Source organism: Macrosteles quadrilineatus, unplaced genomic scaffold (assembly GCF_028750875.1).
Source record: "Macrosteles quadrilineatus isolate MER2022 unplaced genomic scaffold, UCM_ALF_1.0 Scaffold_5__1_contigs__length_97177068, whole genome shotgun sequence".
Lineage (NCBI taxonomy): Eukaryota > Metazoa > Arthropoda > Insecta > Hemiptera > Cicadellidae > Macrosteles > Macrosteles quadrilineatus.
Genome location: NW_026542598.1, coordinates 87,215,072 through 87,241,573, shown reverse-complemented (window position 1 = coordinate 87,241,573; position 26,502 = coordinate 87,215,072). Strand labels below are relative to the sequence as shown.

At 35.6% G+C, this 26,502-nt stretch overlaps 2 protein-coding genes across 7 annotated transcripts in view; both read left to right on the top strand.

Moving 5' to 3' along the window:
* LOC128994299 (senecionine N-oxygenase-like) overlaps positions 1-26,502 on the top strand; it is a 48,497-nt gene that overhangs the window by 3,719 nt on the left and 18,276 nt on the right. The window contains exons 1-2 of one of the 6 annotated variants that reach the window (XM_054418737.1): positions 5,782-5,869; positions 9,577-9,642. The exons of 1 other annotated variant lie outside the window; for it this stretch is intronic. In XM_054418737.1, the coding sequence (XP_054274712.1) occupies positions 9,588-9,642 (55 nt within the window). In that variant the 5' untranslated portion in view covers positions 5,782-5,869; positions 9,577-9,587. Of the gene's footprint in view, positions 1-5,781; positions 5,870-9,576; positions 9,643-15,077; positions 15,299-26,502 lie in introns of those variants that run through there. 4 more of the 6 variants (XM_054418735.1, XM_054418736.1, XM_054418733.1 and 1 more) reach the window with 4 other exon arrangements.
* LOC128994300 (zinc finger protein 708-like) lies at positions 5,982-7,882 on the top strand. Its single transcript, XM_054418740.1, has one exon. It carries the CDS (start codon positions 6,027-6,029, stop codon positions 7,293-7,295), a length of 1,269 nt encoding a protein of 422 aa, XP_054274715.1. The 5' UTR covers positions 5,982-6,026; the 3' UTR covers positions 7,296-7,882.

Here is a 26,502-nt window from a genome sequence, read left to right as displayed (position 1 = left end):
AGCCTTGCTCAAAACTATCAATCATTTAATAAATTGTCCTTTAAGGTCGTAATTCTTTTCTAAAGAGAAGTGTCCTTATACCTTATGTTTAAAAATACCTCAGTTGTACTTATTTGTTTGTTATTGTTTTAATTTATTACCTTAATATTATCATTTGTTTATACTGTATTGCTGTATTCTGTTTTGTTTATTTCAGCCTAACTTAACCAATCAATAGTTTTCAATAACAATATTTTTAATGATTACTTAGATTTGCTCTTGCGGGTAAGGTAGTTAAGTATACTTTAGTGAAATGTTAATCGTTAGTATTAAGTAAAAACTGTAAATTGAGTCGAAATACAATATCCGAATAAGCTAACAACGCTTCATTAAACTCTATGTTCTACCATGGATAAAACATACTCTCCCACTAGATTTCTCATCCTTATAGAATAGCTGAGGACATCTTTTTTTATTTTTTTTTCTTTGCCTTATTAAATGTAACACATTTCCTTAATAGTTACTGTTTTGTAGGTCCAAAGTTTGTTTGTAAATTACTAAAAAATATTGTTAAAATTGTAAAACTTTAGGTAGATTTTCAAAGAAACTTAAGACTTGGCTTTTAACAGCTGTTAATTTTGTTTGTTTAGTAAAAATCCTTGCATCTATATATTAATTTGAAATTGTTTTTCTTTGTCATAGCTATTTTGAGAGAACAGCTGCGTGTAGAAACTCGGTAGGGGTGTCTAAAGAAAGGTCTTGGTTTGTAGATGAGCCATCAAAAAAAAAAAAACATGGTGAATTCCCTTGGGGCTCTGCCCCAGTGGCCTTTAAATTCCCATCCCATGTTATTCTTATGGAGGAAAAAGGGGTTTTTTTCACAGCTAATTTGAGAGAATGGCTGGGCATAGAAACCTGGCAGGGGTCTCTAAAGAAAGGTATTGGTCTGTAGATGAGCCATCAAAAGAGGAACGAGGTAAATTCCCTTGGGGTTCTGCTCCAGAAGCCTTTAAAGTTGCCTCTTCAGATTTGTTTACATTACGACCATATGCATAATTCTACACTACTTTTTAATGAAACAGCTGTTAATATTTAAGTTGTGATTTATTGAATTTGTCATAATGAAGTACAGTATTTGCAATGGGGTTTTTTGATTTTAAATTGGATTTTCTTCTGCATCGTGTCATGTTTTGCAATATAATGTTCTATTACCAAATCAGTGGAAAATCATAATATCACAGTAACTCTTAAAATTATTTCTTTTGGAGTTAACTTATATCTATTGTATGGGTTGGTTTCTCCCTTTTTTACCACTTCTTGGAGATTGTACGTAGGTGATATTCGTTGGCATATTGCATCTGTATACGAAACTTGGATTGGTGTAATTATTACAATGGAAAAGATCGAGGAATCCTGGACAATTTGATATGAGCTAAAAATAAAACTGAATCAACACTGTTCTAAATTTCTTGAGCAATCATTGAAATAATTGATTTGCAAACAATGGAAACATAGAAAAAGTCATAGAACACAACCAAGTAGAAGAAATAGAAATGTTTTTTTTTGTTTCATTTATAATTGTTGTCATAGACAACCTAATGCGGATATGAGAGTGAAAAATTTGTAGAAAACACTAAAAAACAAGATAAGCTTTTTGAAAAAAGATGATATTTACAAAAGATTTTGATTAAATCTAACTGTTGTGTAGATCGTGAGTATTTCCATAATCTTTGAATCGCCTGTAATGCTTCGCAATAGCTCGAATTCGAGCAACAGGTACACTAGTAAATAACTAATTCTGTGTTTTCATTACATTATACGTTGTCTTTTTGGTAGCTTAGAATTAATGTACATGAATCTTAGTAATTGTGAACTGAGATAATTATGTTTTTAATCTATCAATAAGTGGGTCAGTAATGTTAAGCTTTGTAAACTATTCCACGCATTTTGTTGTCAATGTAATAGATAAGGAACTTCCACACAGGCTATGCCATTGAAGGTCCTAAATTTTCTTACATGAGGATTTAATTGATTTTATATTGTTCTTAGTTTTATATGAAGTAGCCTAAATTATATAAAGTGTAATTATTTTGTTGCAAGTTAATCTATTTTATTTCTATTACGAATAAAAAAAACAACAGTATCCATGTTATGTTATAAGTTTTAACTACAACAAATTTACGAAAACAAATGGCGACAATTTAAAAATATTATATTATATTTATAAAACGTTAAATATATTTATATAGGCTACTCTTTACAGAACATATGGTAATTTTTATTTTAAGTTGCTGTAGAAAGGGTTCTCTTCATCAGGTTGCTGTGATTAGACAATGTTAGGATTTGAGGTATTTGTGATGATAAGTGGGATTTTATTTTCGATGCTAAGCACTTCAGGCTTAATGATACACATTTTGAATCAGATGTGATCTTTTTCAGAAGTGATGATAGATGAGTTCAGACATAAGAAAATAGAATCTAATTTGATAACAAACTAGAGGCCCATGCTGCTCCGAAGTGTTTATATATATATATATATAATATTCAAGAAATTATCAAATTTATGATTTTGGATTGATTAGTACAGGATCATGAGCTTAACTGATCAAATAATAGCTCAAATAAAAATCTATAATTTACTGATAATTTTGAGTCCGAAACATATTAAAAAAACCCCAAACAATCCTGGAGCTATTGAGTTTTAATCATAGATAAACCTTAAGAATAATATTTTTTATTTTGGTTGTTCACCTTGCGTTTGGTTGAAACTCGTCCGATTTGAATCTATATATATAATACGCTAAGCCGATTTTTGTGAACAGAACTACTCCCTCATTTTTGGACCGATTTTGATGATTAAAGTGTCAAAAAAATTGCCCTGATCTGTAGTTTTGCAAAGTGTTTTTCGTTTTTTGATATCTTTATTAGTTTGGTCAGGATCTTCCATCAAAGTTGGGTTTTCTCCCATAAGATTAACATGGAGGAATCTAAATATTTATTGGAAACTTTGTCTCCATTAATTTGAGAGAACGGCTGGGCGTAGAAACTTGGTAGAGGTGTCCAAAGAAAGGCCTTGGTCTGTAGATGAGTTATCAAAAGAAAAACGAGGTAAATTCGCTTAGGGCTCTGCCCCAGAAGCCTTTAAAGATCCCTCCACAGATTTGTTTACATTTTGGTCATGTGGATAATACTTTTTAATAAAACAGCTGTTAATTTTAAAATTGTGTTTTAATTAACGCACATTTATTGGGAGTTACTGAATTGTTCAAAAGAAGTATTTGCAATGTTATTTTCTGATTTTTAAATTGATTTTTCTCTGTATCATTTGTGTTGCAATATAAAGTTCCATTACGAGATGAGTGGAAAATCATTTTATCACAATAACTCCTACAATTGTATCTTATTGAACTATCTTATATCTATTTTACGGGTTGGTGTCTGCCTTTTTCACACCTTTTCCCTATATTTTATCATATTATTTTAGACAGTTCATCATGAGATTATTGTCATACATACTTTCAATCATTGGAAAAATCTTCGATTGTGTAATACAATACAGTTGAACCTCTATAAGACGAATTTCAAGGGGTAGAGGAAAAATTCGTACTATAGAGGTATTCTTAATAAAGAGGGTCGTTTTATCGAGGTTTAATGCTGCTGTTATTCTTCTTATAGAGGTTTCTCCTCGCTCCAAAGTTTCTCCAAACAATGACTGAGGAAGGAGGAGGGATGGGTGGGGGTTTCATGTTGAGACAAGCTTCTGTTTGTTTTGAAAACTACGTACTATGGAGGTTAAGATTATGATAAATTCGTCTTATAGAGGTCACGTTCGTCTTGTAGAGGTTTTGTGCTAAGCATATTCATTGTATAGAGGTTAATCAGTCCTAGCCCATGTCACAAACAAATTCGTCTTATGGAGGTTTTTAACTTAATTACTACGTTGTATAGAGGTGTTTTTAGCATTGACCTATATGAAAGTGTCAAGGGGATTTTAAAAAATTCGTCTTATCGAGGAATTCGTTTTATCGAGGTTCGTACAAACGAGGTTCAACTGTACAAAATAATACAAGTGCAGAAGGGCACGGTGCCCTTACATACCATACATATTTTATTAAATATGTACATATTTAAGCCGTGTACATATTTTATTAAATTAATTGTGGTTTACAGCAACTGGATAAAACATTTTACAATATTTATGTAGAAATATGTGCATATTTAGAAAGTAATTAAGCTGGAAAACTGCAATATACTGCAGACTTTTCAGAGAGGTTACTTCGATGTATTCATTAAGCTTAGTGAAAACATAATATAGATATGTGTAAAAATAAGAACTTGAACTCTTAGAGAGCCTTTGAATGTTATTAGACTAACGAAAAGGGTTGTGCATGTTTAATAGCGCTACTCAGCAACAAAACCATTTAATTTACTGTATCTCTAAAATATATATTCTTAAAGTGCACTTAGCAGCAACCTAAAAAATCTATGTAACTTACCCATATAATATAGTTACAAAATGCTCAAACTCGCATTGTGACATTTATAATTCGGCTTTACATTTCTCCAACAGAAAATTCATCTACGGAAGAATTTTATTGTGCTCTTACTATGTCATTTGCATTATTTGTTGCCAATGGAGCTGCATGACCATATAAATGAGGAGGCCCCTAACAGTTCAAGAATAAAAGCCAACCTCACTTCAAGTATATTCCACTACACCTAACATTCTGTAGATTATATTGACAACTTTATGTAACTGATAAGACTGAGAAAACTAACTGACATCCCCCATGTCAAGGAATTCCAGCTATAACAGTAACACCACAACCAATTTCTCAAAACTGTGCTAGAGTGTTATTAATCGGCACAGAAGTACGATATGAACTGACGCGACGTGACGAAGGAAAAATCAAACTTACACTGTAACGGATATACCTCCCTTTGAAGTTAGAACGTGTCTTCCCAACAGACAGATTTTTTTGTTCAAATAAAATCATAGATTAATCTGCATTACACTGATGAAATCACGGAAGTGTTTAACTACAAAAGATCCACCAATACGATTTTAATACTATTTAAAGGTTCTTCCAAAGGAAGAGATACCAGATAGCATACTAACAACTACGATGACGTAGCCTACAGTATGGGAAATATTTTATATTTTATTCATTGAATGATCAACCATATTTGGTAACTAACGAAATTAATATCATTATTGTTTTACACTTATCAATGCTAAATGCTCAAAATATGTATTATTTCACTCAATTTATCGCAGTTAGATGAATTAGCGTAAGCCTCGAAAGTAACCGTCGATTTCGACGGGTTTCACCTAGTAACTAATAGCTTAAATGAAAGCTGGTATTTCACTAAAGGTTCTTCGATCAAAATATATAGGATTATATAGTTGTAACTGGTATGTATTAATACAAAATTTTTCAAATTATAAGTTTGTCCAGTAATTGCTTGATGTGAAATCTTGCGTGCATGCCTTCAATTTAAGACCTTAATCACGAAAATCGTTCGGGTAGAGAAGCCAAATAAACTCGAAAAAACCAAATTTTTTCCATATATAAGATACTTATTTTGATAGTCTCTAATGTTGTACACTTTGAAGAACAGCTATATATGTTATTTTGTAGCCCTAAACAAATTAAATTCAGTAATTTGTTCTGGTAAACTACATTTTAATTATAACAAACTTTTTTGTTGTAGGTCGAGACGGTAAAAAGAAATAAAACATCAGATTATATTGATTTAAGAGTTAATATAAATCAATAGAAGAATAAAGAAAGACACGAGAAAAAGTAAACCCTCAAGTATATCGTGAAATTCTAATATGCATAGCAAAATTTGAAAACAAGAAGATTCAATGTTGAATGAGTGATACGTACGTAGCCTATCATGTAACTGCTGTACACACAAGTCCTAAAAACAAATTTACTACTTACATTGATACAATTCTCTATAATTTGTTGAGATTTCTAACAAGATCTCCTTATATCTTATATGATAAGATTCACTGTGATAAAATTGAAAAGTAGAAAATGTTAACTAGCTTCAAACATTTCGATCACAAGTGTCCAATATGTGGACAAAGTTGTCCAAATCGATCTGCAATGAAGGTCCATATATTATATCACACTGGAGAGCGGCCCTTTAAATGTTTGACATGTGAGAAAGCATTTTTCCGACTAAAGCAAGTAAAGAGTCATTTGTTGATACACTTATGGAAGTCTCCTATAAGTGGGGAATCCATTCAACTCCAAAGCCATATGAAGGAGCATTCGCAAATTCATACGAGACCCTATAAGTGCACTGAATGTGGAAAATCCTTTACAAAAATAGGCAATATGAAGACACACACTTTGGTTCATACAGGAGAGAGACCTTACGAGTGTGCTACATGTGGAAAATCCTTTACAACAATAGGCAATATGAAGACACACACATTGGTTCATACAGGAGAGAGACCTTACGAGTGTGCTACATGTGGAAAATCCTTTACACGAATAAACAGTATGAAGAAACATACATTGGTTCATACAGGAGAGAGACCTTACAAGTGTGCTACATGTGAAAAATCCTTTACAACAATAGGCAGTATGAAGAGACATACATTGGTTCATACTGGGGAGAGACCTTACGAATGTGCTAATTGTGGAAAAACCTTTACAACAATAGACAATATGAAGAAACATACATTGGTTCATACAGGAGAGAGACCTTACAAGTGCGCTACATGTGGAAAATCCTTTACACGAATAGGCAGTATTAAGTCACATACATTGGTTCATACAGGAGAGAGACCTTACGAGTGTGCTACATGTGGAAAATCCTTTACAACAATAGGCAATATGAAGACACACACATTGGTTCATACAGGAGAGAGACCTTACGAGTGTGCTACATGTGGAAAATCCTTTACACGAATAAACAGTATGAAGAAACATACATTGGTTCATACAGGAGAGAGACCTTACAAGTGTGCTACATGTGAAAAATCCTTTACAACAATAGGCAGTATGAAGAGACATACATTGGTTCATACTGGGGAGAGACCTTACGAATGTGCTAATTGTGGAAAAACCTTTACAACAATAGGCCATATGAAGACACATACATTGGTTCATACAGGAGTGAAACCTTACAAGTGTGCTACATGTGGAAAATCCTTTACACGAATAAACAGTATGAAGACACATGCATTGGTTCATACAGGGGAGCGCCCTCATAAGTGCACTACATGTGAAAAATCATTTACTTTCAAAAGTTCTCTGAAGAAACATACATTGATTCACAGTAGAGATACCTGAAAAGTGTATCACATGTAAAAAATATTTTGCATTCATAAGCTGTATAAAAAAGGAGATTAAAAAGGTTCATATCGAAATACTATATGAACTAAACTAAACATGAATTTATTAAAAGTGCATGAGTGAAAATGTGTTGAAATTGGTTTTTAAGTACAATAAAATCAAAAATGCAAAGAATCAAAGAGAAAATGTAACAGTTTATTTAAACACAACTTCCAACTGCTTTAGCTTAGCTTTTTTATGTGGCATAATATTTTTGCAAACTGCTCTTTTTTTTATTTAGTACTCAAATAATATTTTTTGTATTAAATTGTGTGTTATGTTGTTACAACCCATGCACTTTTTCATCTGGCACTTCCAACGAAAAGTTCCAACGAAAAATCAATAGGTTTTTATGCATATCATTAGTTAATCATTTTGGTACTTTGAAAAAATTTATTTTTTGTTCGTTACCGGAACGATTTTGAAACTCATCCTCCTTATTACGATGTGTAACGCTAAGCAGAACCATGCCCCCACCCATGAGCGTAACGTAATATGGGGACTTTTAACAATTTTAATGACTGTAAATAAATGTGATTTATTTATCATAGATTGTGCGTCTTATGTGTTTTTGGCAATTTCCTATTAGCTATCTTCTCTATTTAAGAACTAATCATTTTTAAGTTCCCTTCATCATTTTGTTATTTCCAATTGTGTTAAAAAGCTGTAAATTGTGAACTAGCCTCTAAGTCCCTAGGCAATAGGCATATCTTCATCTATATAAATAAAATTAGAGTTTTGTCTGTACTTTGCTCAGAATTATACACTTTTAGGTTATTTTTACGTTTCATACATTAAAGAAGCAGAAACGAGTCTTATCTCTATTTCTGTCTGTATGTCTGTCTGTCTGTCTGTCTGTCTGTCTTTCCCTTTGTCTGTAACACTCAAGATGGCATTTTACGCAATCTTCTCCGTGAAAACCAGAGTACCTATCAAGATCCAAGTCATTTTAATGTATTCACTGGATTGGCGAGAGTGTCTTTAGTGATTTAAATATAGCCTCACTACTTAGTAAATAAAATTACGGACGTTCAAAAATGCAGTTTTGTGCGATTTTTGTCAAATTTTCGTTCAATTTTTATCACATAATCGTCTATGAAATAACGAACAGCTGCTCGGATCAAGATTATTTTTTCTAGCTGTCAATGATATGTTTACAAATACCGCAACCATTTCGAATCACGTTTTTAAAGCAAATCCCAACCAAGTGAGATTAAAAACGTTTTTCTTACATAACGGATTTAATTAATCGCAAGTGCAATAATATAGTCTAATAGTGTAACCGTAAATGAAATTAAATAACTAGACATCGTCCAAATCGGAACCAGAAATTCTTTAAGTATAAAATGTTTCTTGAGTTTTGACAACCAGATAGAAGACCTTGAATCAGTGTTGTATAGGGCTGGGACACTGAAATGATCGTCGCCAATAGCTTACAAAAAAGGTTTCCACTCATTGACGGCGCTTCAATGGCGGTTGTGTAAAGTGTAAAGTAAAAAATCACAACTGCAGTGGGTGATTGTAACAGAGGTTTAACAGAGGAAGTGCTAAACTCGCTTTTCCATAGAATACATGGCCTACCTACTTAAGAAATATAATTACAAATGACCAAAACCCCAACATTGTGTGATTTTCGTCACATTTCCTTCTAATGTTAATAGATATACTAATCATTGTTTAGAGAATGCGTAATCTATTAAATAACAAAAAGTTGTTTGGGTAAGGTTGTTTTTTTTTTCAAACTGACACCGATAAGTTTACGCTATAACTTTTTACGAGAAAATCCAAAAGCAAGAGATCAATAACCTCGGGACTAGATATTATTGTATTTAATTGGTCGGATGTACTATAGTTCTTAGGTAGGTTCTTACGTAGGTACTGGTTCTTTTCCTTAGAACCGTTGGTAGCTGCTAGAATCATTTTTACGTAGGTACCAACACATCACTGTAGTTTACAAATTAGTTATCGTTGGTGTGGCACCTTATTTATTAGAGCCGTCCGTATTCAATTTAAGTGATGTCTTAACTCTGTATAAGTTTTGCTTTTTCTGTCTGTATTCCAAATCTTAGCTTACCCGGTATGCTAAGAAAATGATAACCTATTTGAGTAAAACATTTGTTGGGCAAACCATCATGAATTGTTTACGCCTTTATATTGTTTATGTATCAATAGTTCGTGGCCTTTTTTGGATTGTTGTGTGTATGTCTGTTGGTAACGCATTAATGTCCTTATTTTTCAGTGTTTCACGGAATGGACAAGAGCACCTTTGATACTGAAAATGTCAACCGGAATAAAGTGTTAAATGGTGAGGTTGAGGTAGTACTTTAAATACGTTTAAGTTAACCGATGTGGAAAGTAACTTTCAATTATAGGCCTACTTTAGGGCTACGCTTCATGGATCTATAAAACATTTTTTAGTTTAATCATTGGACATATGGACCATAACAATCCGGGTGACATTTAATTGCGAAGCATTTATTTTGGGTTGAACCGTCAGATACTGTATTTGCGAAGGGTTATATATAATAGTTTTGCCAGCATATCTGCAAATATGCAAACTAACTGCTGTTCTTAATCTTAATATAAGAAGGTTTCAACTGACTACTATAAGATCCCCGTGCGTAGAACGGGCACACAGCTAGTTAATATATACAAACATAATTAAAATAATAAATACTAAGTAAATTACCTTCCTGACAAGAATGGGGTGGTACAGGGAAAAGTAATATTAGCTACAATAACTATTGCATTTCACAAAAATATTTCCTTTAAAACATGAGATGCATTCCTTATAAATAAAAATCCTAAAGTACCCATGAAATTTTGAGAAAACTAAAAGTCACACCCCCATAATCTATACAGTAGACTTAAAATATTCGTCATAATGAGAAGCCTTGCTCAAAACTATCCATCATTTAATAAATTGTCCTTTAAAGTCGTAATTCTTTTCTAAAGAGAACTGTCCTTATACCTTATGTTTAAAATACCTCAGTTGTACTTATTTGTTTGTTATTGTTTTAATTTATTACCTTAATATTATCATTTGTTTATATTGCTGTATTCTGTTTGGTTTATTTCAGCCTAACTTAACCAATCAATATTGTTTCTTCATAATATTGCCAAACGGCTTAATCTTTTTTAAAATAAACTTATCACACACTTTTTAAAAAATTTCTATATTTCGGCATTAGCCTTCTTCAGGAACAAACACAATAACAAATAGAAGTGTTTACCACTCTGAATCATTATATATTAACCAATCAATTAACCAATCAATAGTTTTCAATAACAATATTTTTAACGATTACTTAGATTTGCTCTTGCGGGTAAGGTATTTACGTATACTTAAGTGAAATGTTAATTGTTAGTATTAAGTAAAAACTGTAAATTGAGACAAAATACAATATCCGAAAATAAGCAAACTACAACTATTTATTCTCCATAAAAATTAATTTAAAAAATTAGTTTAAGGTCTTTTTCTAAAGCTATTAAGCTAACAACGCTCCATTATCAATTAAACTCTATGTTCTACATGGTTCTACCATCGATAAAACATACTCTCTCACTAGATTTCTCATCCTTATAGAATAGCTGAAGACAACTTTTTTCATTTTTGTTCTTTGCCTCCTTAAATTTAACACATTTCCTTAATAGTTACTGTTTTGTAGGTCTAAAGTTTGTTTGTAAATTACCAAAAAATATTGTCAAAATTGTAAAACTTAAGGTAGATTTTCAAAGAAACTTAAGACTTGGCTTTTAACAGCTGATAATTTTGAATGTTAAGTAAAAATCCTTGCATAAATAATTAATTCTGCGTTTTCATTATATTATACGTTGTCTTTTTGGTAGTTTAGAATTAATGTACATGAATCTTAGTAATTTTGAACTGAGATAATTATGTTTTTAATCTATCAATAAGTGGGTCAATAATGTTATGTTATATTTTTATCATTTGTATTGTTTTTTAATATTCCTTTCAATAAAATAAATACATTTTTATTCTTATTCATATTCCTGATCAAAATTTAAACTATTACTAGAGGTTAAAATACCTTAATCTGTCTTGTGATTAATGTCACCGTTGGGCGGCGATCGGTTTCAACCCGACGAAGTGGTCATCTTCAGATGAAGGATTGCGGTATTTGAACCTTTAGTTACAATTTTATTGTTATAGGTCGGCCGCTTAGAAAACGACCTCCTCCAGCATTGGTTTAGCATTAGCGCGCAGGTCGTTTTCTAAGCGGCCGACCTATAGTTCTGTACGGTGTACTGTTGAGTTCATGTTTTGTTTACAATTTGTTTCTTGTTATTTCAGTTATTTAAAACTTCGTTAAACAAATAATACGACCTAACCATAAGTCATAACTCGTCCCCTAGTTATATAACCAAACGGTAAAGTACAAATCGAGTAATTAACGATAAATAATAGAAACAAAATTTCATCGACACTACCGCCCAGTGTCACCGTACTTGTGAAAAACAAGCTTCAAAATTTATAATAGGATGACAAATCTTCTTGTATTGGTTGGTCTATGGTTCTACAAGGTAGTCTAGAATTAAAATGGAAAACTTTATGTTTTGAAGGTAAAAAATGTGGAAACTCAATTTTTAACCCAATAAATCCCGTTCCCATAAATTAAGTGGTCCGATGCTGGCACATGGTTCAATTGGTATCGACCCAAAAATCGCTTCACTGCCAAAGCTAAAGACCCGAAGTATCCCACAAACCATGACTTCAGGAGAGGTCAAAACTTCAGAGGTCAGGATGACTGCATCTTGATAGCCATAAGCGGCCCACACACTACACGTGCATTGCACGCCGTGCCAAAAACAGACGAAACGTGCCAGTGTGTGGTGAACACCGTGCAAGCACGGCGTGCATTGGCATGGCACGGTGGAAATCAAAACGAGTTTGATTTTTGACGTGCCGTGCCAAAGCACGCCGTTTTGACGTGCTAGTGTGTAGGCGATCCCCGTGCCACGTGCTGGTAGTGCAACCACTTTTGACAGGATTTGACCCTATTTAGTCCTTTCTTACTAGTGAATCGACGGCATTTTTTCTTTGGCACGACCATCGAGATTAACACAATTGATTGAGATTGACACAATGGAACGCGCGCCGTATGCCACAAGTAATCCAAGACGCAGTCATTGATCTCTATATAATACTGTATATAATAAAGCATACATCCTCCACCATAGTACAGTATTGTGAACCAAGTGCCCTGCCGGCGTATATCCATACGGCAGCGAGGTGCAAGGTCTGGACGAACCTTAGGCGGCTTAGTGCTGTGTACTGTAGTTTCTATTTTTAATGATTAATTAATTATGTCCTTAAAACATGCCATGTGTTTGTGTGTTCTGCATTTAATTTGTACGAACAGACGATGATATTTAGCACGTTGCAGGCTACACTGAAGATCAAGTTTGTGGGCAACAACGTGCCGTGCCAGAGCACGGCGTGCCAATAAAAAAATGGCACGGCGTGCAATGCACGTGTAGTGTGTAGGCCGCTTAAAGACAGACTGACTGACTTCAACTATTGGATGGAGATTAATCGATGGAGTAGGCCTATATGAGGTCATGGCTATAACCTCCTCTGTGTGATCGTGATAGTGTGTTCTCCCAACCGTTATGATGAATAGGCAGAAAAAATATAGCTGTTAGAATACGTCTTAAGTTACTTTTTTGACAAGTTTTATTTTTGTTTCAATATTTCTCTATTTAAAATCAAAAGAACAACCGGTTTTCAATGACTCATATTTTTTTTATAAAGAATCACAGAGGACGTAGTGAATAAATAAAAAAAAAACTATGACTAAACCTAAGCTTACTTTCTTTACCGAGATGTAAGAAATAATTCAATGGTACACTTAAGTGGTGTCTAACACCAGTTGCTGTTGTCAAGAGCAAATTCTAAACTCTATAAAGCAAAGTAGCCTATAAACAATTTTGCAAACTATCTTATGACCTCACTAATCATCATATCCACAGACCATGTGACGCACATACGCGACAGACATTTATATTAACATTTATAGTAATCGTTGTTCCTCCTCGCTATTACGTACTACGTACTACTGCGCTTACGATGTAGGAAACCCCTGTGCGCTACTGCTGTCCAACACCACTAAGTGGTCATCGCCGTTCGGGCTCTTCCTTGTCCGTTTTAAATACATTTCCGTCCCAACATACTAGATATAAAGGTGCACGGTTGTCCCATAAAATTGTATCCTCTGTATCTCATTTCTCTGTGGTTTCTTATAGGTTTCAGATACTTTTTTATTGCCTCCTGCCCTATATTTGTTCAGTTCTAAAACTAAAATACCCCCACCGCAGCAAACCTGCAGACTAAGCAAATTTCCATTTGCCTGAATCTATTTTAAATTTAATCTTATTTTAATAACATTAGGCTTAACGAGTACCTAGGTTTGCTGCTATAGGGAAGCTAAAGTGTGTTTTTTGGTGAAATACAAGTAGTTTAGTATAAAATAATCAAATTTGCAAAGTTTAACCAAAATATTTTCATAAACAAGCAAATTACAGCATTTTATAATATTCTCAATAGAAATAACATTAAGATTTTAAATTTGCAATTTTTGAATTTTTTCCCTAAGCATTAACCGTAAAAAAAACACTTTGGTATACTAAATTATTAGATTTTTAAGAGCTTTAAAATGGTCTAGAGAGAACTTGGGAAATTTTGTGTTTTTAAGGCCAGAAATGTAAAAAGAACTAATTTTACCCCCTTAAAACCCCCCGTAAAATAAAAAATAAAAAAAATAAAATTATAAATATGTCTGTTATTGATCAAACCATCCTCACACTTCCTGAAATGATGACATTATTAACGCAGATTGAGGCAATTCTCAATTCGAGACCTCTTACACCTCTCTCAACTGATCCTCAAGAATTAGATGTACTTACTCCAGGACATTTCTTGACAGTTGCACCATTAGTTTCCATCCCTGAACCATGTCTACTCGATGTGTCGCCTAATCAACTTGCGCGTTGGCAACAAGTCCAACAATTTTCACAACAGCTATGGAAACGATGGAGCCTAGAATATTTGCATCATCTCCAGCAACGTCACAAGTGGACAAAATCTACTGCAAACATCAAGATTGGTGATCTAGTTCTCTTGAAAACCTCAACGCTACCATGCCATTGGCCAACCGGCCGTATCAGTGAATTACTTCCTGGGAAGGACAACATTGTCCGTGTGGTAAAAGCATCGATCTCTATTATTACTACAGCTTATTTGTTGTTTTAAAGGGGTTTTAATGGATAGTTTAACGTTATTTAGGGTTTTTAATTCAAAATTTTAAATAAATTGTTAAATAACTCAAACTATATCATAGATACGGGATTTTTCCTTGATATTTTTTTCAAGCGGATGAAGTTGGTAATACAATGCCGTTTAGAGCCTTGTTTCTATCGTGTCTAGTTCACGAGATATGAGCGATTTTCTAGAACGCGTCTCAGAGCACCTTGCCTTCCCCCCCTCCCCCCCAAGTTGTGCACCTGCTGGGAGGGCGACAACATCGGTTTTTGTCATCTCCAAGATGCCCCCAACAACAATCAAAAGTCAAAAAGAGTTACACCATGGTTACACTTTCAGTGCATACTCAACCCCCTAATAATGGTGTTCGCTCGAGCCGTGGTGGACCAGGTGGGCGGTGGCGGTCTGTCGGCAAGGGTTAATGTTCAGTCAGTTCGAGTTCAGTTCAGTGTTCGTTCAGTGCAGTCGCGCAGTCGCAGTGTGCAGTGATGCGTGTAGCAGTGATAGGGGCCGGAGCATCAGGACTTTGTGTCGCTCGTCATCTCACTGTAAACAGCAACTTTTCATATGTTGTGTATGAGCAGACAGGAAATGTCGGAGGTACCTGGGTATACACTGAGGCTACCGGCTCTGATGATTATGGGTTACCGGTTGCCTCGGCCATGTACAAAAATTTGAGGTTAGTCTGTACAACTTATTTGTTATCATAGCCTAAGTTAGGCCCATTTATTTATAACTTTTTTTGCTTTTAGTTGTACAGTAGAACTTTGATAACAAAGCTCTCATAGGTATTATAAAATAAGCAGACTTGTTATCAAGGTTGACTTCTTATCGAGGTTTCCAAAAATATGTGATGGGGTAAAATAATTTGAAGGGATTTGATTATGACACTTGTTGTCAAGGGTGACTTGTTATCAAGGGTCTTGTTATCGGTGTTCTACTGTATTTTAAGTTGGGAAACCTTTATGAAACAGTCAATGTTTGTCTACTCCTAGGGTTGTTGGCGCGACCCAAATGGGGCCATGATAAAAATCACATTGGTTTGTTTTGAGAAAGTAATATCTCTATATTAACTAAGGCTTAGGGCCTAATTGATTTTTTGCATATAGGCCTACAGTAAACTTTTTAATAGTGTTGTCACTGACATCTTACCACTAGTCTGACGGGACCAATTTCACAAATAAATAAGTTACCCTGCTGCAGCAAACCTGCATAGCCTACTAAGTTAAACTTAACATGTTATTAATTCTGAGCAATTACTTGGTCAACCTCAAACTTTTTCATATTTTACTACAGTCATAAGGATGTTCTCAGAAAACAAGAAACATATAATTCGAGCCCTGCAAGGCTCAACAAAAATATCTTACAGGTTGCCGAGCGATAAGAAGGTTCAAAGTCCACGCGATAACAGTGGCTTCCGGGAGACGCGCCCGTTATGTTAGGTTAACATATAATACCTAACCTAACATACCTAACCTAACCTTGCGGGGCTTGAATTAATATGTTTCTTGTTTTTCTGAGAACATCCTTATGACCGTAGTAAAATATGAAAAAGTTTGGGGTTGACCAAGTAATTGCTCAGAATTAAGTTACCAGTTATGTTCGCTACCGCACTTATGCGACGATGTGGTCATTGCCACATTCTGAGTTACATTATACCATTACACATAAACCAGGTGTCACTTGGTCAACAGTAGGCCTATGCAAGTAAAAAAATTTTGCAGTTTGAAGCAAAGTAGCCTATAAACAATTTTGCAACTCACTAATCATCATATCCACAGACCATGTGACGCACATACGCGACAGACATTTATATTAACATTTATAGCCTAAATTAAGTTAGTTTCTTACAGTCTATCTGGGATTCTGGTCAGAGACGAAGCCTTCAAGTATTCAAGTAATACTGGCGCAAATATGCAACGTCAGTCTAACTTATTTTAATGTGACCAACCGTCGCATGTAGGGATGCGGTGGCAGTCTATGGGTAGAAACTGGCTGTTGCATGTGTGTGTCACTTGTAACGTACTTTCTCAGGTTTTTATCTTTGTACAGCTATCAGACCTTTTCGGGGTTTTCAGGACTCAGATTGACTGAACACTTGCATGGATAATACATAATTTATTATCTCAGGATTAATTCTAGAATCTATATACAATATTTACAGTTTATCTTTATATCTCTTGACAAAGCCCAGTCTGTGGAAGTCCTGTCAGCACGGACGGCTCTTGCAGACTCCTTCTCTCGGCTCCTGCAGTCCTCTCCTTCTCTCGGCTCCTGCAGTCCTCTCCTCTCAGCTCCTGCAGTCCTCTAACTGGCTCCGTATCGGGAAGTGCTGGGCGGCTCACCAACCAGAGCCCAAACGCAGCAGCTCCACACGATGCCACCAGTCTCGCTGTCGGACGTCGACTCATCTGTCTCAAGAAGTGCTGGGCGGCTCACCAACCAGAGCTCAAACGCAGCAGCTCCTTACGAGGTCGCCTGTCCCACTGTCGGATGCGGACTGCCCGAGAAGTGCTGGGCGGATCGCTGTCCCAAGCGTAGCAGCTCTTCGCGATGTCAAGACGTCATTCAATGGGAAACCATCGAATGAAGAGTATGACGAGGCATTTGATCAACTTATTCAAGACTTCAAAAGAAAGAAACTTAAAAAATTGATTTGTTCCCCCATGGGTGTTGTCCGTGACCAAATAAAGTTGGAGCATTTCACGAGAAACATTACTAAATTGCAGAATGAGACCAATGCAACCGTAGTCGTAGTAGCATATGATCAACCTACTGCCAGAAGAAAACTGTGGAATGGGCTGTCGTATGCAGAATTTCTGAAGCAGTTGCAGAACCTTCTTAATTCCTATCAACCTACCTCTGTCCTGCCTTCTGCTGAGAACAACTACTCTGAGGATCCATCAAAGCAAACCGAAGAGGGCTCCCAGTTCTCTAGCTCGACAAAACAGGATAATCTTGTCAGACCTCAACCTGCTGCCTTGACTTCTTCACAATCTGTTGGTCCCATAGTACACCTGGAAGAGAATCCTTCTAGACCTGTCAGCCCTGCGGTGGTAACTGTTCAACCCAGCTACAGTGAGGCACTGAAGTCAACACCAGTGTGTGCAGTGGAAAAGCAGAGTAAAGTGTCTTGCATTCAAAATAGTGATTTATTTTCTTCTGTAAATTTAGATTTAAACTAAGCTGTACTGACAAAGACCATAAGTCTGCCAGTCTCCAAAATTTTACAGTAACAGATATTAATAATTTTGATATTAATAATTTTGACATAAATTCAACTGAAGATAATAAAAATCCACAACTTATTCATCCAGGATGTAATTCAGATCTTATAATGTTTTATAATATTCAAAATTTAAGCTCGTCAAAAATATCAGAACTCAATTTGTTTTTAACTCAGTCTGCTTTAAAAATTAAAGTAATATCACTTGTTGAACATTGGCTTGACAATGACTCTATTAATCTGGCTAACACAATCAATAATTTTTGTTTGGCAGATTTTTATGTAAGAGAAAATGGTGTAAGAGGAGGTTCATGTATTTTAATTAATAAACAATGTAAATTTATACCTTTAAAGGATTTCTCTGATTTGAATGAAGATTTTATATTTGAAGGTTCAGCAGTTGAACTCCCAGATTTCAATTTAATTGTTATTTCAGTCTATACAATTCCAACCTACAAAATGAATAAATTGTTTCTGGTCAGATTCGAAAAGCTGCTTTTGCTTCTGCAAAAAAGAGTAAAAAATAAGTCTGTTTTCATCACTGGTGATTTTAATATTAACATTTTGGAAAACAATCCTATATCTTGTAGATTTAGAGAAGTGGTTGAGTGTGGTGGGTTCTGGCTGCAGTTTGAGGAACCCACAAGGATAGACCCAAATCGCAATTCAGAAACTTGTCTAGATAATATTATTACGCAAAAGAAATATGAGGTAAACTTTAAGCTAAATACTAATTTATGTATGTCAGACCATAATGCTATTTTCTTAAATCTCCCCAAGCCAACTAACTGTAAGATTGCTGTAAATAATCCGGCACCTTCTAGTAAAAGAATATTTTCAAATGAAAAAATTAATTACTTCATAGATTTTTTTAAAAGTAATTGCAGTTTTAATTTTGATCCGAGCTTGAACCCAAGTGAAAACTATTCCAACTTTCTGCACCAATTCCTACTAGCATTCAATCACGTTTTTCCTCCAAAAACTTTGAAAAAAACACGTAAATGTAAGCCAACAGTTTTGAATTGGGTGACACAAGGCATCAAAATATCTAGTGTGAGGAAAAGAGAACTCCACTTGCAAGCTAAGTATAATCAAGATAGACAGTTTTTAATGTATGTGAAACAGTACAAAAAAATCTTTAAAAAAGTAGTAAAGAAGGAAAAAATAATTGCAAATGGTGACTACATAGAAAAGTCTGAAAATAAGTCTAAAGCTGCTTGGCAAGTTGTTAATAAAGAACTTGGTCACGTAAAAAACAAAACTGATGGCAAATTATTTTTAATTAATAACGACAAAGATATATGTAAACCTCAGGATATAACTAGAATATTTAACACTTTCTTTGCCGAAACAGCTTTGAACATTAATGTACCAAAGGCCACTGTGCAAGGAGTTCATGAATCTGTTCGAGACTATTGTAGAGATGAAGGAATTTCGTTGTGTAATCTGCAGCAGATTAGTAAGGGTGAAGTGAAAAAAATTATTCTTTCCCTAAAAAACAAAACTTCTGTGGGTTGGGATGAAGTACCGATCAAATTAATTAAAGCTGCTGTAAATTTAATTTCTGAACCCTTATCTATTATCATAAATCAGTGTTTAACAAATGGAATTTTCCCAGACAAACTTAAATACTCACAAATAACTCCAATTTTCAAAAAAGGCTCTAGGTCAGATATCAACAATTACCGTCCAATATCAGTTTTAAGCAATTTTTCTAAAGTCTTTGAAAAAGTTATAAATAACCAATTAGTTTGTTTCTTTGAACATAATAATCTGTTTTATCAAAATCAATTTGGTTTCAGGAAAAACCTTGGGACAAATACAGCTCTTGTACAATTTATTAATGAGGTATCGGAGGCTTTGGATGGGTCAAGGAATGCAGCTGGTGTCTTCTGTGATCTATCCAAGGCCTTTGATTGTGTTGATCATTCGCTTTTGCTTCAAAAACTACATGACTATGGAATTTCAGGAAGTTGTCTTTCCCTAATTAGATCATACCTTTCAGATCGGAAACAAAGAACTGTAATTTCTGATGAAGGAACTAGGCATTTCTCACATTGGAAATGTATAAAGCTTGGGGTGCCTCAAGGCTCCATTTTGGGTCCCCTTTTCTTTTTAATCTACATAAATGACCTCCCTAAAGCTATTAATAGAGATTTGATTCTGTTTGCTGACGATACTACTGCAATCATTAAAGAAAATAGTAGAGAAGAGCTTCTTACATCTCTCACAGAAGTTATGAAAGAAATGGAAAATTGGTTTAAAATAAATGGCCTTAAACTAAATGTGGATAAAACCCAAATTATAAAATTTTCAGCCAGAAATGAAAGAGAATTAAATAGTTTTTCCAATTTAGTCCATACAAATAAATTCCTAGGCATTCATCTAGATGAAAATATTAACTGGAAGGTGCATCTAGATGCTATAAAGAAAAAAATTAGATCTGCATCATCTGTCTTTGTCCACTTGAGAGAATGTGTCACCATTGAAGTACTTAAAATGGTTTATCATGCCTATGTAGAATCCATCTTGAGGTATGGTGTGATTTTGTGGGGACAGGCAACTGATGCAAAAACTATTTTCAGACTTCAGAAAAGAATCATCCGAATTATGACTAATTCCCACCCCAGAAGTCCTTGTAAATTACATTTTCAAAATTTAAAAATCCAAACACTCACAGGACTATACATATTTGAATTATTAAACTACATACACAATATAAAAAATAACCTCCCGGATTCATTCAAATTCACACACAACTATAGTACAAGAAACGAAACAATTTTCAGATTACCAAATCACCGTTTGACCTTATTTGAAAAAATACCTTTGTATGCAGGTTTAAAAATGTATAATAGACTACCGGTATATTATAAAATAATGAGTTCAAACAAGTTTCAAGAAACATTGAAAAATGGACTCCTTGAACGTGCGTTTTATAAAATAGAAGAATTTTATAACCATCCCTTGAGTTAATTTTTTGTTTTTAATTTGCTTAACTACTGTACTGTATTAACATTATTTGGCTAGGTATTTTTTCCTGTTACTTTGTACTTTGTATTTTTCTAGTCTAGGCTCAATTTTGACAATGCACCTGTTCTATATGTTATCACATCTAAAAGAATGTTATGTGCAAATAAATAATGTCTAATGTCGCCAGTAACGCTGACGGATGTAGACTGCCCTCTCTCCTAGACGGCACTCTTCTTAAATAGTGGAGGTGGGCCTCTTCATCCCCCTCCAGACGGATTCATGGTCCCGGGAGGCAGCTCCATTGGCCACCGGGGACTTAAACTGAATTAAAACGGATGCTGGGACTCAACACGCCAACCAGCTGCACTGGGCTCAACACGCCTCTAGTGCCGGAACGGAATGTACCGGGCTCAACACACCTCTAGTACAGGAACGGAATGTACCGGGCTCAAGACGCCTCTAGTACGGGAACGGAAAGCACCGAGCTCAACACGCCTCTAGTGCTGGGGAACGGGATGCACCGAGCTCAACACGCCTCTAGTGCTGGGGAACGGGAAGCACCGAGCTCAACACGCCTCTAGTGCTGGGGAACGGGAAGCACCGAGCTCAACACGCCTCTAGTGCGGGGAAGGGACCCACCGGTGGCCGGCAGGGGCGGGCCCGGAGGCCCAACTGACGAAGCCCCCCTAGGATGCTCCTTATATAGGGCCAGAAAGTGCTTTGAGAGTGGGGGAAGGTACCCAGTACCCAGCAAAAGTCCTGCGCCCTTTTCCCCCAGCACTTTCCCTCAGTACTTTTCCCTCTGGTCTCTGAGTACCTTTTCTTGGTGCTTTCCCTCAGTACTTTTCCCTCATGTCACCGAGTACCCTTCTTGGTGTTTGGTGTTTTTTTCCTATATTTTGATACCAAACCTTGGCCTTCTTAATCACTTCATTAGACACTGGTCCATGTGAATAAAAAATTTAGTACTATTGTGGTAGCGAACGTGTTAAGGAAGTTTCAATTTCAATATTTAGTATATTTGTTTTTTAAAGCTAGCTATAAAATAAACTACAAAAATGCAAAATTTATGTTTTTAAAGTCAAAAATAGAAAAAATAAATTTTTACCCCTTTAAATTCCCCTAGTACCCTGTTCTCGCTGTCCGATCATGCTGGTTTGCAAACACATTTTTGAATAAACGTAGGCAGGCCCACTTTTATAATGGGCAGACTGGGCATATGCCCAGGGGCGCCGGAGGTTTGGGGGTTCCCAACCACCGCCCGCCCACACTATGAAAAAAGGGGGGGGGGGCGCTGCTATTGGTTTTGCCCAGGGCTCCACTGACCCTTAACGCGGCCCTGAACGTAGGTTTACATGTTTGTACCAAATTTCATTCTAAAATGGGTTCATTTTTCCTCCAGTTGCTAACAGAAACATATGTGAATTTGAACGGATGGAGTTTTTGGTCTCTAGGGTCCTCAAAACAAAAAAATAAATTGGTCCCGGGTCCAGCTCTCTACCTTGAGACCTACGGTTGGGAACTTAGGCCTATTCCCTATTCAAGAAATTTGCTAAAATGAGATATAAGAGTCTTAATAACCCACTCTAAAAAAGGCGAAACATGTCCTTTAGATTACCTTCTTCCGATACTATTAGTCGTGACTGAATTTGGGAAAAAGATCAAATGAGAAATAGCTGAAATATTACGATTTTTAGTTGTAAAATTGGACAAACCTGACTAGATTCTGCCTTATTCTACCCCATTTTACGACTAAAAATCATAATATTTCAGATATTTATTATTTGATATTTTTTAACATGGTATCGTTTGATAGATAATTAAAAATGCTAAATAAAAGTGTCCTTGGCATTTTTTCATAAAGCCAGCATTTTAAATGGCCGCCATTTTGAAATTTTAGGTTGAATCGAGATGAACTTTTTTTCTAACACAGGTCTCTTCTACCTTAACATACCTACATACCAAATTTTATGAAGATCGGTTAAAAATATTAAAAGATAAAAATGTTTATGTAAAAAAATAAAAAATGGTGGATAGGCTATCTGGTTAACGAAGCGATTTTGGAAAAAATGTTATTCTTGATTTTCTCTTTATTTTGACCCAAGGAATCACTAGGTAAAATGTATCTCCCACCTTTTTTGAACATCCTGTATAGTTCAGTTGGTAATGTTGAAAACAATTATTTCTCATCATAGCCTTATTATTTGCATTATGAACCCTATTATTTTCATTACATGCACAATCTCTTCAAGGCATTTTAGAAAAATAACTAATACTAATAAAACATACTATGAAAACACAAAATCTAACACAAGTAATTTTCTTCTTTACATTTTATACTGGAATGGCAAGCCTGGCTTGCATTGTGTGGCAGAGTTCTTTACTTGTGGATTTTGAACTTTACAATTTTTAAGTTCATAGAGTGTTACTCAAATTTTATTGGTTATGTTTGTTTTCTACGAAGATTGCCGTTTACATTGATGTATGGACGACGTTGTAAGTAGCTTTATTATTGTTGAACCACTGCTCGTAAAATTCTACAATTAGACTGAGTGTGAGCTGTGATCTCGTGTTCTCTACGTCTGCGCATCGGCCGACGCGCAACTACATCCAGGTTGTTCGCCGCCGGGAAGTTTTCCCTGACATATTCCCACCGCTGTGTCGGCCGCAGTTGCACTGATTGCTGGCTACTGGATTTTTGCTGCGCCTGCATCTCCGGGAACGCAACTTCTACACGCACCTGAGTTGTGCCTGCGTTCAAGACATGCTGGCGCTGTATATATATGCATGGCACGACTTATTGGTAGGCCTTAATTTGTAAAATATTTGACTATTGAAATAAATCATTGTTTCATATTACAAATGTTTTGGCATATTTGGCACGAGTGAACTTTTGGACTGCATCTGATATTTGTATATTGTTCTATTTATATGCAATGGACAATTTTGAAGATTTTTTATTTGGGTGTACTAATTTCTCTGAAGAAAATGAACATCTTATATCTGATTTTTGTCTACAGTTAAGTAAAATACTGGCTAATTGTGAAATTAGTAACTGTCAAGAATTTGTTAACTCAGCGAGTAATGTTGTTATCAAATTTAATTCTGTTTGTGGTGATCTGTCCCTGTCTAATTCCAAACTGGGGGACGCTGTGGCTGAACTTACGGACCTGAATGCGCGCTGGGAGTCTGTCAAGAACTCTCATAGGATAGAACTCAATGAATCAATCGTTAAGAGTGACTGTTTGTTCGATGAAAAATGTGTGCTGGAGAACCAAGTACGGGATTTAACTAATAGTCTTTCTAAGGCAAACAATGGACAGTTAACTCTGAGGAAGTTACAGTCAGAGAATGATAGACTTGTAAGCGAGTATGAGAGTTTACAGGTTGCTAACAAAAAGTTGATTATCGAAAACAGTACTTTAAAAAAGTCTTGTAATAAATTAGATTTAGCTTGTAGTGGGTTAAAAATTCAAAACTCAGAGTTGACAAACAAACTAAGTAATCTGGAATCTACTATCAATGACAAAAGTAAATACATTTCCGATGAGTTTCTGACAACACATTTTAGTTTATTAGATGATGAAGTAGCTAAGTTCTGTAACGATGTGTTATTTGTAGGGCCATCTGTAACAATGCTGCTTAAAGTCAGTAATAAAGTGGAAGTTGAAGCCTTGTTAAATGACATTAGATTTAGTGAGAAAAGATATGTTTTTTTCTGTTTAAATAACACATTTGACTGTGATGGTACTCATTGGAGTTTATTGTTTTTGGATAGGGTTGCAAAACAAGCAATACACTATGACTCTGTGAAGGGTTTGAATAAGCACCATGCGGTGACACTAATGGCTAATATAGATTCTGGCTCAACCATCACCTTAACAGAAGGCAGTGTGGCTCAGCAGACTGCTGGTCACGAGTGTGGCTTACATGTCCTTGTAAACGCTCGTCTCTTGGCCAGTCAAATTTCCCCTCATGTAATAACTCCCCAGATCCCAAACAATACTAATTCTATTCCATATTCCTTAAAACCTTCTCTAGTCAACACTTCCATTTGCCAAGCTCCTACAGATCCAGACACCATATGTAACGATTCTCACGCCTATGCCTCTTTGAATGATCCCTCCTGGAAAATTCAGGAAAAAAGAAAGAACAAAAGGAAAAGTAAAGCTAAAGTTCCGAAACCTTTTGATAGTTCTCCTATTGTTTGTAATAATAGCTTTAGTACTCTTAGTGTTATCTCTGAAAATCTTCCTGACAATGTCATTGTTACCTCTTCTGGTTCTTGGTGTGAGAAAAAACGCTACAGTAAGAAAAAAACAAACTCTGAAATCAAGAAAGGGAAAAAACAAAAACATGTTACTGTACCTAGTCTTAGAGATGAATGTTTAATTGAAGTGACAAAGCAAAGCAATTGTAGTAGTTTAGCTGGTAATACTGTCAGTGAAAACACCCGTGCCTCACTCCTGGCTGACAAAGTCTGTTTAGGAACAGAAGGGGACATCAATTGTTTGCTCATTGGAGATTCTTTGTTGCGGTATGCGGGAAACCGTTGTAAGCAGGGTGGGTGTTTTGTTAGCGTACATCCTGGTGCCAAGATCAAAGATATAAAACATAAAGTTAAAAGTTTCACTAAACTAAATCCCAAAGTAATTTATTTTCATGTTGGCACCAATAACTTACCAGTTGGTTACAGGGGTGGTCCTGGGTACAACGGCGGCTGCGGTAAGCGCGAGGCTCTCCATAGCATGGCAGATCTGCTATATACCACACGCACCCTTTTTCCCCATAGCAAGGTGTTGGTCAATGGGGTGTTATCGAGAGCAGACATCAGCAATGCTGCCCTTGCCTCTTTCAACGACCAGCTAGAGCTTATGTGCGGAAATTTCGGTGCTACATTTGTAGACGCCGGAAGGTGGGTGCACAGGTATCACCTTGCTCGGGATGGTAGACATTTAAATCGTGGAGGGGTATCTGTTTTTGGGATAAATCTCTTAGAAACGTGCAGGCGTCATGGTTCTTGTGAGATTTCCACTGAAACTCCCTCGACCATTACGTCTCCTTGTGTGGGAGGGCAGATTTTGACTCCTGGTGGGGAATCTCGGGATTTTGAGGGTAACGTCAACCAACTCAGACAAAAAAACGTGAGTGTAAGGATGAGTCAATCTTCAGGATAGGCCACCTTAATATGAACTCACTTTCAACAGGTTTTGAGGAGATGGCTTCTGTGGTACTGGACTTGAACCTGGACATTTTCGGTGTGACTGAAACGTGGCTCACAGAAAATATTAGCTCTGATGATGTTATATTGCCTGGATACTTGTTGTATAGAAACGACAGAAAGTCGGGCATATCTGCTAGTAGAGGGGGAGGTGTGGCTGTGTATGTAAAACGTGGTTTGAGTTTCATTCCTAAGACAGTTCATTTACAGTATCCTATGGAAAATGTTTGTGGTGTTGTCAATGTAAAAGGTAGAAAATTTTGCATATGTGTGGTATATAGACCTGGAGACACCCCTTACACGCATATCGAGCCTTTCCTTTTATCTGTGTTCCATGACATGATTGAGTTTACGGACAATATAATTGTAATGGGTGATCTAAATATAAATCTGCTAGATAATTCACAGCCAGATAGCCGCTTTTTAATCAAAAAAATCAATGACCTTCATCTACGGCAGCTAG